Raw genomic sequence first — 19,279 nt, forward strand, 5'->3', positions numbered from 1 at the left:
ATAGATCTTCTCAGTGTGTTTTCTGTCTCTTACTCTCTCTTCTATATTTTTTGCCTTCTTGTCTCTCTGTGCTGGATTCCAGATTGTTCTTCTCATCAAGCTTTTGTTCATTAATTCTTTTCTGCAAGTTGTACATAGTATGCCGTTAAACTACCAAGTTTTAAATTTCAATTATAATACATTTTTTTAGAAATTCTATTGTGAATCTTTTCCAAATATGCTTACTGTTAGTTTCCTTTTCTTTTCAATATATTCAAACTTGCCCTTCATATTGTTAAATATAGTAAGCATAATTGTTTTACAGTTTACATCTGATCATTCCAAAAACAGAAGTCTGTTTCTATTCTTTGCTGTTTGGGTTGTTGGAAGTTCTTGTCAGTGAAAATATAGTTTACTTGTTTGCTTATTTATCTTTGGTTATATGGTGAACATTGCACTTGACAAATTATTTTTGGGAATCACATGAATTTTACAATAAGTATTTTCCTTCAGAGGTGATTTGCTTTTGATATTGCCAGGCACATGGTGTTAGATCTATCACAAGGCAGATTAACCAAGTTCAAGACTTAAAGTTCCCTAAAGACCCAAAGGATTGATACCTGTCTATACCTCCACGGGGCTGGTCCACTTCTGATTCACTGTGAGGGTATGGTCCTTTACGGTCTCATATCGTTGTGCAGACAGTCACCTACTAGGTTCCCATCTTGTATAGCCTTTGATTCCTGTTCTTACTCATCAAATCAATCTAAATAAAGGTTATATTTTTAGAGAATTAGAAAATCGTACTTTTTATGCTAACCTCTTTTGAGTTTGCCTTTGTGGTAACTTGCCCACATATTTTCCATTTATCTTGCTCTTCATTCCTTCTGTGGATTACATTTATCATTTGATATCTTCCGATTTGGCCTGAAAAACTTTCTTTAGCATTGTTTGCAGAGAAGGTTTGCTAATAATGCATTCTTTCCATCTATTCATACGAAAATATCTTTATTTTTCCTTGATTTTTGAAGGATAGTTTTGCTGGATATAGAATTATTAGTTGACAGGTGATCCTCCCAACCCATTCAGCATTTTGAATATCTCATTTTGGTGTCTTCTGGCTGTCATTATTTCTGTAAGAAGTCAGTCTAATTGTATCATGAAATGCCCATATAGGACGTTTTTTCTCTTGCTACTTTCAAGATTCTCCTTTCACCTTGGGTTTTTATCAGTTTGTTTAAAATGTGTCTAAATACATAGAAATGTATTCTTTGTGCTTACCCTACTTGAGTTTCATTGCAATTTTTGGATCTGAAAGTTAATATTTTTCACCAAACTTGCCAAGATTTCAGCCATTTTTTCCTATGTATTTTTTCCCCCAACCTTTCTTTTTCTACTCATTTTCTGAGACTCCAATTACACATAAATTGAAACACAATCTTGTCCCACAAATCTCTGAGGTTCGGTTCATTTTTCTTCAGACTTTTTTTTCTGTTTTTGGATTGGTTAATTTTCACTAATCTATCTTAAAGTTCAATGATTTTCTTCCTTCTGTCATCTCAAATATGAGGTTTAGCTAATCTAGTGAATTCTTCTTTAGTTACTATACTTTTCAGCTCTATAATTATCAATTGGTGCTTTCTTTGAAGTTTCCAATCTATTGAGATTTGCTATTAGTTCACTCAAGAGGTTTTTAAAAATTCTTTGCCATATTTATAACATCTCTGTCTGCTAAATCTAGTATTTGTGGTTACTCAGCACCTGTTCATTGAGTTCTGTTTTTTCCTTGAAAATGAATTGCTCTTTTCTGTCTCTTTGCATGCCTAATAATTTCTAGATGGAAGTACGTATTACATGCCACAATTCTGAATTTTATTTTGTTCTTTTAAGTGTTGTCTGTTTAGATATAGTAATCAATGAAGTAGCCTGGACTCAAACTGTGAAATGTCTTTCCACAGTATGTAGCCACTAATGGCTCTGCTCAGTTTTATTTTGTTTAGCCTGGCTCCCTAGTGAGTATTTAGTATACCTGCATAGGTTAGCTGTCAGCAAATCTGGGGAGAACTGCTCAAATACCTCAAGCCAGTAAGGCTTCCACTTTCTGATGCCCATATTGTGTGCGTATTGACGAATGCAATCTCAGGCATGGCAAATCCACAGGTTTCCCCAAGCTTTCAATTCTTATTGGACTCTCTGGCATCTCCTGTGTGCATGTATATTTTAGCAGAAAGCCAGGGTTGTGTGAAGAGTTGTCATCTCAGCCCTTCCATGTCCCTTTTGCTCCCCAAATTTTTCTCTTTAATTTCTAGTTTCTCTTTTGTCTGTCATAAGCCAAATCTACCACCTGTAGACAATAAACCTGTGGATTTTTTCCTGTCCAAGTTCAGGTGGGGAAAATGGCAATGCCCCCGTGCAAGAAGGTAAAAAATTTGCCATTCTAACCCAATGCAGTAGCAGTTTCGCATAACTAAACCCTTCTCAAATCATTGCTTCATTTTGATCTTCCAGTTGTTTTCTTAAGAATTTTCTGAACTTGTACAGTCTTATACTTGTTTTCTACAAAATGGAATTGTCTAGTTTCTTTATGCTACTATTTTTGGAAATGATGTCCGACTAATTTACTTTTAGAGTAGATGTGAAAATAGCTCTTACATCACCCCCCACACACTCACACATATTGACCTCCTAATATACTTATGTATTACATCATAAAGATTTTTGGTTAATTCTATATTTAGTGTTTATATATTGTGATTGTAATGATACCATGTTTCCTTTCTTGTTCAACTTTCTGTTTTCCTGCAGTGCAGAGCTACTTTCTTTTTCATGTATTTAGCTTTCCAAGCACCTTTAGCTAATTCTTCCAATATGATAAAGTGACTTGTCTCAAGATTATCTGTTACATGTAGTCAAACAAATAAAAGATTTTATCAGTTTCACCTTACAACTGAAAATGTCTTTACTGCAATCTTCTCTCCCCTGGATCCAATCTAGGCTATTATTCTCTAGGCCTGCCACACATCTGTCACCTGAGACATCCCTGTCTTGCTCTCCTATGTTGGATAATTTGTTTTCCAAATCCCATATTTTCTCTTTTGAGTTTAAATCCCTAGTTTTGGTGATAAATTCCCTGTGGTAGATTCCTAAGTTAAATATACCTTTGAGATCTATATTTTGAAACCTTGTTATTTCCAGAAAATTTATGAAGGTATTGCTTCATTGTCTTCAGCTTTCAATACCGCTGTTAAGAAGTTCCTTAATTTTATCTTCTAGTCCTTTGATTAGCTTAAGTCATTATATCTTTACTTCTCATAACTAAACATTCTCTGAATTATGGAGGCATTATTATTTAATTTCTTCAAGGACATTTATTATGCTTTTTAAAGATCTTCTTCTATTGTATACATAATTTGTTTCTTCTGTGCTTTTACTCTGCTTACTTGATTATTTATTTGCTTTTGTCTCTTTCATGTTGGAGGTTTCCTTAACTATTTGTTGGTTCTCAGCAATCTATTCACATGTAAATGTAAGGTAAAGGAGGAAGCTTTTGGGTGTAGGTACAAGGCTTGTTGACCATAGGATGGCTGAATATAAGCTGAATTTTTGTTGAACTATAAATCAATGTCTGCAAATCTTTTCTCTAGTTAGTACTCTTCCATTATTCCAACACAGGGTTCTCTAATCTCCTCCCTTGAGAATATAAACAAGTTGCAAGTGGAGGAGAAGACTCAGGAGTCTTAGTGCTCCATGTGTAAACTTTGAATTAACCTCCTGCTTCTATCTGGCCCTTTGTCTCAGACTGCCTGCCCTGTTATCTGCTGCCTCCAAATTCCGACCAGTTCTGGGGTTCGACAGTGAGTATGGACTCACTTCTCATCTGAATGATCTTCTGAAGACACCTAGGCTGCAGCACCCCAAATGCAAGTGTGTTCCCACACATCTGTCAGCTTTACAGCTTCCAAAAGAAGTTTGCTTACACCTCTTGTTTACATCATTGTTGTCTCCTCTCCGTTTCTCTTTGTCTCTGTGGATGTACATCTTGTTTTATTCCTGAACTAACATTTTGACTGGGCTTCAGAGAAGAATGAAAAGAATCTAAAAAAAAATCAATTCACCTTACTTAACTTAGACAGGCCTCTTAGTTGTTACTTAAGACGCTTGCTTTCATTCTCCAAAAGTAACATTCCCCAAAAGTAACATTTACTACTACTACTCATTCTTCCTTTACTGTTCACTCTGAGCAAGTAACTACTTACAAGATTTTGATGATTTAAAATATAAACAACACCCCATCCACCTTCCCTTAAGTATAATAGCTTCACTTAAGTCTTCTAATTATATTAAAAACAATTATTCATCACCCACAAAGTTAATACAGCATGTTGTAGCTCTCTAGATAGTTTTAAACTCTATCTTTAAATAGTGATGAATTTTAATTATCAGGATTTGTATTATATTTTGGACTGGTATAACATAGACTTTCTATAAAATATAAGTAGCATTACTGGGGAAAAGAACAAGGAACAGAGTACAAAACTCAGAATGTGTTTTCTTCCATTTCAACAGGTTCTCTCCCACCACCAGCCCCAAAATACAGCCCTGGGGAAGAGGGCAGCCAAGAAAAACAACTTCTTCATTATCTCTGGCAACCAACTCTCCTGATCAAGGAGTTGTATTAAGAAAAATCTCCAATCTTCTGTAAGACAGACCCAAGTACAAATTTTATACTATTGTTTTAAATCTACAAACAGGATATGAAATATTAAAAAAGAACCAATGTCTTAATGCTCACAACTCAATACTATGTACTTACAAACGTCAAAATACACAAAGCTCTTATCACATTGGATGATATATTAATTGATTTCTATTTTAAAAAGTAGCAAGTATACAACATATATTAATCATCTTTCATCTATATTTCCTATAAAATCTCCATCTCCTTCTATTTTTTTTTTTTTTTAACAAAAAGACAATCATTTTAGATTTTTTATTACCAAATTCTTACCTGATGACATGGTCTCGCCCAACATTACCTTGCAACGCTTACAAATTACTTTGGTATTTGCCTTTGGTTTCTGTAGAACACAAAAATGTCATTTAAATGTCATTCGGCTTTCCTTAAAAGGAATATATAATTTTAACATAGTCTCTAAGGTATATATTGAACTTTACATTTTATTTTGCCCTCTCCTAAATACTGGGAATACATTTAGCTTGTATGCATAAATCACATGCAGAGATATTTTTTTTTCAAGTCTAAAGACAGAATAATGAACAGATTGATTTTTCCAAACCTAGCCACTTCTTGATAATCTAAATGTTGCCAAATAATTTAAACAAGAAGCACCTAACATTTCTAAAAAGCATCCAAATATTCTAATCATTTAGAATTGGCAGATGGTGGGCAACAAAAGCAGAGAAGGTAGGTGAGTTGCCCCAACTCATGTGTCTAGAAAACAGAAGAATTAGAACTTGAACTCATATTATTTTCATTTCTAGTCCAGTTTAACGTACGTAAAAGTAATCTATAATTTGTAATCACCTATTAGAAGTTAAAAATATCTAACCCATTCATATAATTTTATTTTTCCATTTAAAACATGCATTGTAACGGGAAAGATGAATAGTGTTCTGGGACAAATTCCTGAAACAGTCTTAAACTTCAAAAATTCAAATTCATCATTTGGGATACAGACTAAAACAGCTAGCATTCACTTAATCATTAAGCAAACAAAAAATGCTCTGAGATACAGAGAAGAGAGGGTGGTTACCAGAAGTGGGGTTGGGGGAGGGGAGGTGCAAAAATGGGTGAAGGGAGTCAAAAGGGACAAACTTTCAGTTACAAAATAAATAAGTCACAGGGATGTAATGTACAGTATGGCAACCATAGTTAATTATACTATATTGTACATTTGAAAGTTGCTAAGAGAGTAAATCTTAAAAGTTCTCATCACAAGAAAAAAAATTTGTAATTAGGTTTGTGACAGATGTGAACTAGACTTATTGTGATGATCATCTTGTAATATGTACAAATAGCGAATCATTTTGTTGTACACCTGAAAGTAATATATGTAATGTTACATGTCAATTATACCTCAATAAAAATTTTTTTCCTGATTTGCAGTTTGTTGTAAGAGGTTGTTATAAGCGACAGCACAGTAGTTAAGAGCCCAGCATCTGGGGCCAGATTTCCAAAGTTCAAATCCCAATTCTGTTATTTACTAGACTTGTGACCTAGGGCAAGTTAATTACCTTGTTTTGGTTTCATTTCACATCTGTGAAATGGAGTTAATAGTACTGTTTAACTCATAGAGCTGTTTATTAGCATTTACAAAGAACTGTCCTAGGTACATGGGAACTGCTAGGGGGACATTACATAACTATAATACACTTTTGGCACACATCATTCAAAAAATGATCAAAAAACCCATACTTTCCCACAATGGAACCAACTGTTTGCCTTTTACTGGACAGCCACTGTGCATTAAGAATCCAAAAAAGAATGCTCTTTTCAATCCATAGTAATACTTTGTTAAAGCCATATAGTATTTCTCTCACTCAGATATACCGCAACATGGCACAAGTCATATAAAAGTGGGCAGGGAGAAGAAAGTTCTGCAACTCTGGCCACTTGAAGTCATCTCTCTTGGGAAACCTCAGATATAGTGCTGGTCTAAGTGAGGACATACGGTGACTTTCTGATATGGGGTAACATATGGATTAATCTAAGGAATAAGTCTTAACAGATTAGCATAAGGGAGTACAATTACATTTCCCATGACATAAATAATAATTTCCTGAAAAATTGTATAGGAAGCACATTTAAAATGAGTCCCATGGATGCGCTGCTGGTAACTGATAGAGCTGATATTTATATTCAGGTTCCTCAGATGCTAAAGCTTATGCTTATGAGCACTACGTCAAGAGTTTGCCAAACCAATTCATGGAATCAATTCAATGGATTACAGCCTGAATTATTTTTTAATGAAATACAATAGAATAGAAAACATCACAGTGCTTTAAACATAGGATAAGATCTACTTCAAGAAAGTTTTACTTCAGATGTGTTTATATATGTATGTGTTTATTATCAAATCTTGATGTAAAAAAATGTATTTTTTGCTTTAGTTAGAGGTCAATAAAGTCAAAAGCCACAGACACGGAAACCAAGGCAAGTGCCAATTTGTTCAGGTCCAAGCAAGGTTACAGGAAAAAGACAGCTCAGAAACCAGGTATGCTCAGAAACCAGCTGTTAAGTTTGACATTTTGGCAGTTTCATGCTTTCTTACAGTAAAATCTCTCTGTATGGCTCTAACTTGGTATTAAAGACACTTTTTAAAGGATCCTGTTTTGCACAAGTCAGATCATCCTCATTAAGCCTTACCAAAAACTAAGCGCTTTACCAAAAACGAATACAGGGTATTGAAGTAGCAATGCTTGAGAAGAAGGGATTTTTCTATTCAAAGCATAAAATATTTCATCAGGTACACTGTTATGCATTTCATTTATTTATAGCACATTTCACTTTGTCTTTCAATGAAGCAGGAAAAGTTTTATGTTGGTTTGTTTTTAAAATAAGATTCTACCTTCTCAAGACATAGGTAATCAAGATTTTAAAATCTGATCAATAAAAAGCAAATTACCTCAACCAACCAAATGTGTGGATTTTGATTCACCAAACTGACAGTAGAATATACTTTTAATACAGTTGGTAAATTCTGTATATGGCCTGGATTGTATCAAGTAATAACTGTTAATTTTGTCAGGTGTAAAAATGACACTGGTGATTAAGTAAAAAAGAAAAACCCATATAGAGATGAAATGACATAATGTCTGGGATTTGCTTTAAAGCACTTTACACACAGACAAAAAATAATAATAATTAAAAGGAGAGATGAAGCATACTTTATAAATCAAGATAATTGGTATCCTGAGGTTCATAATTCTATTTTTTTTACATTTGTGACTGTTTACAAAGTCCAACACGTTATTCTAAGAAAATAAAAAAAGATATCCATATGGATTTAACAAAACAAATTACTCAAATCAATAAATTATTGCTAAGTACCCCAGGAAAGGGAAAAAAAAAAATAAAGGTGATTGTTATACTTACCAGTTATAATCAAAGTTCAATTTTGTTGTCTTTAAAAAGTAGTTTGAAGTAGTTGAAGTGTGGCTATACTTTCTAAGTCTAGAATAATTTTATGAATCTTATATAAGGTAGAGTGCCATCCATCCTTACCATTCCATTATAAGATGTGAAGTTTTTATTAGCTTGATAGACACGAAATATAGCACAAGAGACAACAAAGGCAAAACAGGAAATCTTCAGCAGATATCTTTTGAAAACAAAAGGTATATACTACTGCCACAAATAACATACTCTATACTCTAAAGGGGATATTGAAGGAAAGAAATAAGTGTTGGACTTTGTTTGTTTATGCTGTTTTTAAAATCAGATCTTTTTAACAAAAATATTATAACAATTTTAATTTTGTTGAAAGAGAAACTCTGCTTTGTAATCCATTTTTCTTGAGCTATGCTTAAAGGAAAGAATAAAGCAAGTTGTGCAATGAAACAGCGTAACAGTGTGAGCACTCTACAGAGCAAACATCAAAGAAAGACATTGTTGTGAACTAATTAAATCAATATATCTGAGAGATGGCACCGCTGCTCAGAGAGGTGGATTAGCCTCCTGTCCTTGTTTTTATTTTCCTTTGTGTTGTTTCAATTTCTAAGGACCCTATATATTGTCTTCCCCAAAAAAATGTTTCCCAAGAGATACCATTAGGATGCTGTGTCACCATGTGACATTTCAAAACCTGGCTAGATGGCTAGACTGGATGATGTGAGAAATAGGTTTTCAATAGCACAGAATAGCCTTGTTCCCACAGGAACTTTGAGAGAACTGTTTAAGCAGTCCCTCTGAATTTATGTTACTATTTTGGTCATAGGCATACTCTTTCAACTGCTGCAATAAGCAATTGAAGTGAAATTTCCATCTAGGCTAACTTGAAAACAATCTTGTCAACAGCAGCATGTCATGATAGTAATTTCCCAGTCTCCTTGATACTAAAAACTGTAGTGTCTGAATATGAAGGGTCTTCCTTTAACACACAGGACAGTTGTTCACAAGAGAAATTCTTGTTAAGTGGCATCCTATAACTGATAAAGACAAACATGAAGAATATATTTTGATTTACAGTGTAGAGTTTATCTAAAAAGGGAAACTCATAGTTTCTCTTAATCTTTCTCCACCCCTGTCATGCAGGGTCTCTGATCCTGCTCCCCGCACAAGAACGCAGGACATGGTGAGGCCAAAAAGGAACAACAACGGAGCCATGCATAGGGGAGTCATACCACTATAGTTTCGCTGGTGGCTGGTCGAGACACAAAAGCAAAAATCCGCCAGTACCCCAACAGGGGATCTTCCTGTACCCCAGTCTCGCTGGCTGCCAGGGGAGACACAGGAAGTAGGATCCACAAGATCCGCAATCCGCCATCCGCTTCTCTGCCAACCAACCAACCAACCTACCTCCTAGCGTAGCCACAGCAGTTATATCAGTGGCTGATGGCTAACAGGTAACAGCTGATGGCCACCCAGCCACAGCGGATGGCCATCTAATAACTGAGCCAGCACCTTTCCACGTGAGGCTGAGAGCCTGGAAACTGCTCTCTGGGACTCTGTCCCCATAATACCTCTTCCACTTACACCCTCCAAATATTTTTTAAAATGTATTGTTTAATCATAACAATGAAAGTTAATATAGTATTAGTATACAAATTTAAATTAAAATATAATTTTAATATAACCATATTAAATATAATTATAACAGGTTTATATTAACTTCTTACCATTTATCTTTTAAAATTATAGAAGGCTAAAGCACTATAATTTAAAATGAACCATATTTAGGTAAAGGGATTTGTGTTTATGGTGGGAGATGAGGCACATAAATAATTATAACAATTTAACCTTGATACTTGATGAACTTCCTTAATCTCCCTCAAAATAGAAAATAATTCTATAAACTAACTTATAGTCTAAGAGCTAAACAACTGCTGCGTATTTCCTGAAGTGGCTCAGTTCTCATTACAAAAATTACATGAGTTCTAAACGAAATTTAGCATGCATTACTTTTGTTCCTACCAATAATCAGATGTTAAATTGAAAATTCTCTGGCAACAATTTTCTTTACGTTTTAAATCACATCTGTATTGACTTGCCATCAGGGGAATGATTTCTCACAAGGGCCAACTCAATACCATTGATTTTCTTTTAAAATAAGGTAAACCACTTGTTCTCTCCAGTGAGAGGAAACTGCCTTTTCCCTGAAGCAACTTTTATAAGCAAGAGCCACATGCCCTCACGTTGTCAGCCACCAACATAGAGCCTACAGCACCAGCTTCATTTCCAGTTCCTCTTTTTCTTTGATGGCATCTGCTTTTATGACATGAGCCGAAGTCTAGACTCTGGACAGACACAGGAAAATACCTAGGCCTAACTGTGTAGTGGCTATCCTGTAGCAAGAGAATACTTAATTCAGACTAAGAGGATAAAAATGTACCTTGATCTTGGAATATTGTACTGAAAACAAGAAAGTAGGGCATTTGATTTGTAAAACGGTAACATTCTGAATTCTGTGCATGAAGAAGTCCTCTTCCCCTTCTTCCTTCACCCCTTGTGGGCTGTTTTGCTTTGAGGCCACATGCTCTGGCTGTATCAACAGAGCAGAATTGGAGAATAGAGGCAATTGAAAATAATGGATTTCAATCTTTAGAACAGTCTGTGTAACATGACCTGAATTAAGACAAGCTTGGAGAAACCAGTTTCTAAGCCAATCTCTAAATTAGAATTTATTTTGAAAAGATACTTTACCAACTTAAAATGGGTGTCAGAAGAAAGACAGGGCATCTCCGCTGGGGCTAGTTCAGGTCTTGGCTGCCACAGATCACTTCTTAAATTCACCAAGAAGAAAGAGTCTCCAATAAAACAGTCATTCACTTGCGGATGAAGTGGCTTATTAGCAAAGGGGTCCGGATGACAACACCATTCTCCAACTAGAGCTCCCCAGTTCTCACTCGGCAATGGGAGCACCCTGAGAAGCTTCCTGGTGGCAAGACAGGAAAACTGTTTTTTACAGAACAAAACGGAAATGTAGAATTTTCTTAATTCAATCAGTATGAAAGATGAAAGAAACTCATTAACCACATTGCTTGCAGTGTTTATCTCCCACCAGATTACAAAAGTAATATAACTTCACTATAGATAGTTTTGAAAATGCGGACAGGTATAAAGAAAACCAAAATCATCCTTTCCTTACCATCCAAGGACAAGTAACTATTTTGTACATGATGGTATATTTCCTTGCTGCTCTTTCAAGAGACATACTGTGTTTCCCCAAAAGTAAGCCCTAGCAATGATTTTTCAGGATGCTCGTAATATAAAATAAGCCCTACTGCATTTCCCCCAAAATAAGACCAGGTCTTATATTAATTTTTGCTCTAAAAGATGCATTAGGGCTTATTTTATATTACAAGCATCCTGAAAAATCATGCTAGGGCTTATTTTCCGGTTAGGTCTTATTTTGGGGGAAACACAGTAGTTGTGTACATGCATACAAAGTCTGGGACCAGAGGACATACACAAAGTGTATCTTGCTTTCATTGTTTTATTTTATTATATCATGATTCTTAATGATTCCATTCTATTCCATAGGAATGCCAAAACTTTTTAGATCATTCCCTCATTGTTAGATATTTAGGTTTTGAGTTTCCCTTTATCAACAACCCTGTGAGGAACATTCTTATTAGAAAATTTGTGTATATACATATATAAGTACTTCCTCGGGAAAAAAATTCATATATGTGAGATTACAAGCACAAATAATATGCATATTTTTAAACCCAATATCTGTACTGACAACCTGCTTTCCAAAAGGCTGTACCAATCTATAATTCTTCCACTTACCTTCTTCAAAATTGAATTTATCATTTTGTATGGGTGAAAATGTTTCCAATACTGCTTTAACTGGCAATTCTTTAATTACAGTGTGATAGAACTGGCTTTTATATTTACTGACCACTGTGTTTCTTCTGTGAATTGTGATCAACAATTATTTTCCAATGAGGTATTAGTGTGTTCTTATTAATTTGTAAAAGTATATTCTATATTAAGAATACTAGTCCTTTGTCTATCATCTGTGACAAATATTTTTTTTTCAGTTATTGCCTTTCAATTTGGTTCACGTCAAATTTCAAATCACCTATCCCTTTCTTTTGTGATTTCTCCTACTACTATTCTTATAATTTTTCTGCTTTGGAATAATTTTAGGTTTAGAGGAACATTACAAAAATAGTACAGACAGTTCTTATATACGTTTCACCTAGGCTTCCCTAATGTTAACATCTTACTTAACCATGGAAGATTTGTCAAAACTATAGGCTTTATCTAGATTTCCCTAGTTTTTCCAGTAACGTTCTCTTTTTCTGTTCCAGAATCCAATTCATGATAACACATTGCATTTAGTCATCGTGTTTCCCTGGTCACCGTAGTCTGTAGCAATTTCTTAGTCTTTTCTTATTTTTCAGGACTTGAGATTTTTGAAGAGTACTGGTCAGATATTTTGCAAAACATCCTTCAATTTGAGCTTGTCTGATATTTTTTCTCAAGGTTAGACTGGGGTTTTGGGTTTGGGGGAAGAATACCACAGAGGTGAAGTGTCCTTCTCATCACATCATATCAGAGGTTACACCCTATCAATATGACTTATCATTGGTGATGTTAACCTTGATCACTTGGTTAAGATGGTATCTGCTAGGTTCCTCCCTTTGCATACTCTAGTCCTTGGAAATGAGTTATTTATTAAGTCCAGGCCACTAAGGGGGGAGAAATTAAGCTCCACTCTGCTGTTCTTTTTTATACTTAAAACATCATCATAATTAAGTCGTCCCTTATATTTGCTACCAGTTTTGTTAATGGTTTTTTCCCCCCTCCCCCGCCCCGAGCAACAACAGACACCTGAGACTAACCCAGGAGGAAAACCTATCTCCATTCTACTCTGAATTAGGAAGATCAGTAATCTAAGGGGAGAAGAAATGAGGAAATTTCAAAATAGTTTATGCTGAGAAAAACTGAGAATAGAAACACGCTCATGGTCTTTCTAACGTCCATGAACACTGCCGATGCTTAAAGCACCTGAATACTTGCACAGCTCTACTCCTAGCAGCTGAGCCATGTGCTTACAAAGAGTCAACTGTGTTTCATCACAGACCTGTTTATGCCACTAATATGTTAGTTATATAATTTAAACAGAAATGTAAACCAAGGAAATATGAGTTGTTATTCCTCTGAAAACTAAAGATTTCAGACTAGATGAAAGCCAGTTTAAAAAAAAAAAATCACTGATAGGATGTGGGAGATATAACTATAGAACACTAGGGAGAGGAAGAAAAAGTAAAAATCTAGAAGAATTCTGCAACTGATTGCTTCAACAGTGTCTAACTCTTCATTCCACTTTAAAGAAATCCAAACTGGAAATTGTAAATGTTGAATTTTGGATGGCTTAAGTGAGAAAAGCTACAAAATAGTAGAGTCATATTCAACAAAAAAGTATTTATTCCATAAAATGCTAGTAAATTAATGTACATTTGCATGTTTTAAATTAAAATGTTTAAGATTCACATATACTATTTTTCAATGATTCCCCATATTGGCCCTTTTCTTTGATTCATCAATCAGCTATGAGTCTCATAAAAGGGCAATTACATTATGGAAGACATTTAATTTATAACTCCACAGGACAGAGCTAAGAACAAGAAAGGCTGATTTTAGCTTAATATAAGGAAGAACTTTCCCTTTCAAATTAGGAAATGCTGCACCACCAGCATTATTCAAGCTGCTGAGCATGTTAAAAATATTAAGAAGCAATTCTTTTAACATACATTTTCTAAAAGTCTACTATGAAGCAGGCATTCTGCTAACACAAAACATTAATGCATACAGTCTCTTCTCTCAAGGTACTCATGTTCTAGTAGAAGATACCGACCTATAAACAAATAATAAAACCATAATATAATAAACACTCATGACAGAGTAGTGGTTCTAAATTCTTGTGGGGTGGAGCGGGAGGGGACAGCTCAGAACATTTTGAAAATTCGATGAAAGTTTTATAGCCCCTTTGTTCAAACATACATTCCCACATGCACACAAATTTGGTATATTACTTAGGGGATCTGTGGATTCGCAAAACTAATCCATGAATTCAGGGCAATATATACAAAGTGCTAGGAGAGTAGAGTATATACATGGACTTCAGACAAGAGTTAACACTTGAGCTGACCTTTGAAAGATAAATAGGAGTTCTCTAGGCAATGGACGGAATTAAGGGCATCACAGGTGGAGGAAACAACATGAAAATGGCACCGTATCCATTTAACTTACCACTGCATTTGTAGTGTCTGGCACAGTGCGTGACTCATAGTATAAGCTCTTAAACATTTGTTAAAAGAATGAACAAGTATATTTTGATATCTTTAACATGCAGGGCCCCTGCCTGGGTCTGTCGCATACTGAGATGAAAGGGTTAACAAACCTTTTTCCCTTGATGCTTGAAAATCTAACCTTTGGTTTGACCACCTAGCTCTGTTACCCTAGAAACCTAGTAGATGGTAGGCATCAATTATATTGCTAGGCAACATTGCTTATGGTAAAAATGATCCCTGATGGTAAATTGCATCTGGACTGGGAGGAAGTATGAATGAGCTGTAAATATCTGATGAGGGTGCCATGCTTTGGACTTTCCTGAATGCAGTCCTTTGTGAGGAACTGCAGAAACTATGCCAAAGAATTGTTACGAGTGATACTGGCTGCTTGGGGTGTGAGGCTTCTTCTCAGGGTAGCTCCTGCACCTGCCTGAGGTGGCTCTTGCGCTTTGTACCTGGAACCGTCACATGGGAGACAAGAGTCCCCAGATGAGTGTATGAGCTGTCATGTGCTTGAACTGCTGCAGGATCTCTGCTGAGAGGAACTCCTGAGGTGCCCCTGCTGGCAAGAAATGTGGCCTGTGGTAGTGTTGTGAGTCTGCATGTTTAGTTGAATTCAAGCTTTCTGGTGGGCACAACACACACCTTTTCCATTTAATGCTCACTAAAACTTTGTGAGATAAGAATTTCCATTCCTCTATTACAGAGGAGGAAAGGTAGGCTCAGACATGTTAAATATATCTGTACAAGTTCACAGAGCCAGGAGTGATGAATGAAGCCAGGATCTCAACCCAAGTCTTCCTGGTTCCAAAACTAATTTTTCTCCCTTGGAATATACCCCTTCCCCTGGTAATGCAGAACATCAGTAAGGGACAGTGGCACACTGTGTGAGGTGTTACATGTCAACCTAAGGGGTAGGGACTTGGTTCTACAGATAGGTGCAAAGCATTATAGAATTTTAAGCAGGGAGGTGATAGGTCAGATTTGAATTTTTACAAAGAAAAGGAAGGAGGTAAACAAAAGTGCCTGTTTAGAGTGGGGGTTAGGCCTAAACAGGCTCCTAGATCTTCTCCACCACTAAGATTCTCTGTCTCTTGACATTTTGCGTACCGTCCCAATAAACAGGTCCTCAATGTGGTGCAAAAGACAGCAACGTCAAAGTCTCATACATGATCACAGAAATGAAACTGCACCAAGATTTACAGAGACCTGCGAGACTTGTTGCACATTAGCACAAAATGTGACATTTCAAACTTAACTTGACCACACATCACAGTGAATAAAAGCTATAATGTATCCCATAACTATCTACATAATACATCAGGAGCAAGAAAGTGCCTAATTCACAAGTCCTTGCGAAGATGAAAGTGTAAAGCAGAAATTTTTCTGTTTTGAAAGAGATAAAACCTTTAAGAACAAAAAATGTATTTTAATTACAGTCTACTGGAATTACGTCTATCAACAACTGAAAACTTTGATATGATCTACTTTCTAAGAGAACTTTCAAAATAAAATAGATATTTTTTTCAAGGTAGTTTTTAGGTTAAAAACTTGCAGAAACTCAGAAAAAGCGTGAAATGATCTCTTGAATTGTCTTTCAGCTTAGGACTCTGTGATGAATAGCAGCACATGTTTACAATAAATTAAAATTAGCTAGTTATTTTTAATGCATCTTAAACATAAGCTTTTGGGAGAAATAACTTAAACTAGACAATTGCTATTGATTGATGTTTATTTAAAACTTAAAAATACAGACAAGAAAATGGAATGCCTTAACTTTAAAATCAACCATTAATCAGTGAAAATAACAATGGTTATAACATAGAGTTTTACAGATTGAATTATAACCAAATGGACATTAAGAATTTTAAGAATAATATCAAATATCTAAAGCTCAAATATGGCTACTGGAATTTACATAAATTCAGCTGGCATTATCCAACTGGTAGGCTACAAATGCTACGAACCTAGCTTTGCATTTTATTACCATTATGTACATAGTATGATTAGACCCATAATGTATAATCAATCATTTTATCTCAAAGCTTGCACACTATTACCAATAATCCAGTTTGTGTCTGTACTCTTTTTTTCACCTCTTTGGTCTTTTTCATATAAAAGTGATTGTATTCATGGGAGTAATTATTTTTAGACCACAATTATTGCTGGTCTGTCAAGTGGACCAATCAATTGGTTGGATAATATGACATCTCTTATTGTTTCCATAAAGTCTATTCTGCTTGTTTCCTTGTAAAGTCTCAACACTCTCATGAACTGCTGGGCTGACATCTAGCTCTCTGCTGGTGCAATGGGGAGGGCCTGTCCAGAGACCTCAGGAGACCTCTCATATGGACTGAAAATCAAAAGGCTATGTTTGAAAGTCTGCCCAACTCATGTAGTTCAAGTCTAACATGAATTTATTTCTGGGAGACAACAAATTCCAAACACAGTGACCAGTAAGCAGTTTCTGAGACTACTCACAAAGAAGTAAATTTTGTTACTACTGTTGTTTAATATTAAGGCCTGTTAGTCTCAACAAGAGTATAATCAAAAATTGTATACATTCAGACAATATTTATAGAAAAATTCTGCCAAACTGGTAAAAATGCAAATTGGAAAATTTTATTATAACAAAACAAGACAGTATTTGTTTTCAAATAACCAAAACAAATGGTTAAGAACAGGTGACCCTAAATTAAGAAAAAAGACTGCTGTAATTAGCATATTTCATGCACCCTGGCACTAATAACTATTAAAAGCCATTAGAGTATTAATAGGTTAAACAGTCCTCTGTACCTTATTTCTATAATTTTATTGACAAGAATCTTTTTCATTAAAAAATGAGCATGAGTCTTGCATTATTTATATAACACAAATTACAGAATGCAAATACTACTTGATAAGGTTCAATAATTACAGAATTTTCATGCTTGCAGGACTCTTATAGGTTTACCTAATCCAACTTCTTCATTTTACAGATGAGAAAACTGAGGCCCAGAGAATTAAAGTGACATGTTCCCAAATAATAAGGCCAGCCAGTAAGCAGACCTTACATCTGCTCCATTGGTCCTGTTAAGGGAGCTCCTGGTACAGATAAATCAACATATTCCAAGGTGCCTTCCTGGTAAAGATGTCCACAATTAGTTGATTTTGATTATAGCACATACAAGCCTCTTTTGAAATTCCTTTGGTTTTGTTTTCCACTTAACAAGAACAGAAGATAACCTAAGCACCACATAAAATAGGTAATAGGGAGAAATGAGAAGACCATTGGGCTTAATGTAAACAGTCAACATGAATTCCTTGTGCAAATACTGGAGCAAACAAAACATAAAACAAAGAGTCATGGGGCATGCTGCCTAAGAGTGAAATGTAAGCTAAGTTTTAAATCGTCTACTAAGGATTTCTCTGTGTTGCTCAAAAGGTCTACACATGCCAGACACACAGGTGTGATAGGAAAAGGCTTTCAAGCAAACTTCCTTAAGTGATGCAAGAGCTAAGTCAAGTCCTCTGTTTATCTTCTCAGGAAGAAAAAGGGAGAAAGGTAGGTCATTTCCATGGCACACCTAAAAAATACAGAGTCCTGAATCTAAGAGGTCTGAAACACTAAATAAGTTAATTTCTTAGTTTGCTAAGAAGGCCAGTTATGGGAAAAGGGGTGGCAGGAGTCTATAAAACCAATTTAAAAGAGGATGTTCAGCATTAATATTATATGTGTTATAGCCTTTAACTCTCTCCCCAGTTTGGAAAATAGGCCTTATTATGTCTACTCAAGAAGAAGCTGATTTCTGAGTATCTACCTGAAAAATTTGAAAACACATTTGTAAAGATATATGTACCCCTATGTTCCCTGCAGCATCTTCAGGTAGCCAAGTCATGGAAATAACCCAAGTGTCCTTGGATGGGTGACTGAATAAAGAAGACGTGGTGTTTATATACAAGGGAATATTACTCAACTGTAAGAAAGGCTGAAATACAGCCATTTGCGACAATATAGATGGATCTTGAGAGTATCATGCTAAACCAAAAATGTCAGCTGGAAAAGGACAAGAACCATATGATTTCACTCATATGTGGGATACAAAACAGAAAGCAACAAATGAACAAACAAAACAAACTCAGAGACACAGACAACAGTATAATGGTTACCAGAGGGGAAGAGGGGTAGGGGTAGGATGAAGAGGGTAAAGGGGTCAAATATATGGCGACAGAAGGAGACTAGACTATGGGTGGTGAGCACACAATGCAATACACAGATGATGTATTATAGAATAGTACACTTGAAACTTATATGATATTATTCACCAATATAACTCCAATAAATTTAATTTTACAAAAAACCTAAGACACTGAGGTGATATGGAAAAGGTTTCCCAGCTACTAAGTGGTAAAGCTAGAGTTCAAACCCAGGTCCCATTTTCCCACTCCAGCTTTTATGCTACGTGGATTCCTAGTGGTCAGGATTAGACAGAGTCAATACTGTCTTTCAATGTTAGCCTCTAAGCCCTCTAGTTCTCAATCCCACGATCATAAAAAGGACACAAAGCAGAAGATACAGTATCTGAGTGAAAAATGGGGACTACCGGTAATGGTTTTTCATATCCATCATTGTTTTCCAATGAAACACAAATATCAGCCAATAATGAACAAGCATATTCTTTACAATAAGCAGGCAGCACCAGGAAATTGTTATACTCAATTGAACCTGTTCCTACTGTAACTTCTAGGTCACCTCATTGTTATACAGATATGCATGTTTCAGAAACTTCATGTGAGAGTTAAATCAAAGCTGAAATAGACTGAGAAGGAAAAC

At 35.4% G+C, this 19,279-nt stretch overlaps 1 protein-coding gene across 4 annotated transcripts in view; it reads right to left on the reverse strand.

The window, feature by feature from the left end:
* The window catches only part of UBE3D (ubiquitin protein ligase E3D), a 131,278-nt gene that overhangs the window by 98,325 nt on the left and 13,674 nt on the right, over window positions 1-19,279 (reverse strand). For all 4 annotated transcript variants that reach the window (XM_019729555.2, XM_074333243.1, XM_074333244.1 and 1 more), the window contains exons 4-5: window positions 10,862-11,093; window positions 4,988-5,057 (exon numbers count right to left, since the gene is read on the reverse strand). In XM_019729555.2, coding sequence (XP_019585114.2) covers window positions 4,988-5,057; window positions 10,862-11,093 — 302 coding nt within the window. The remainder of the gene's footprint in view (window positions 1-4,987; window positions 5,058-10,861; window positions 11,094-19,279) is intronic.

The sequence above is a fragment of the Rhinolophus sinicus genome, linkage group LG05 (assembly GCF_036562045.2).
Source record: "Rhinolophus sinicus isolate RSC01 linkage group LG05, ASM3656204v1, whole genome shotgun sequence".
NCBI classification, from domain to species: Eukaryota; Metazoa; Chordata; class Mammalia; order Chiroptera; family Rhinolophidae; genus Rhinolophus; species Rhinolophus sinicus.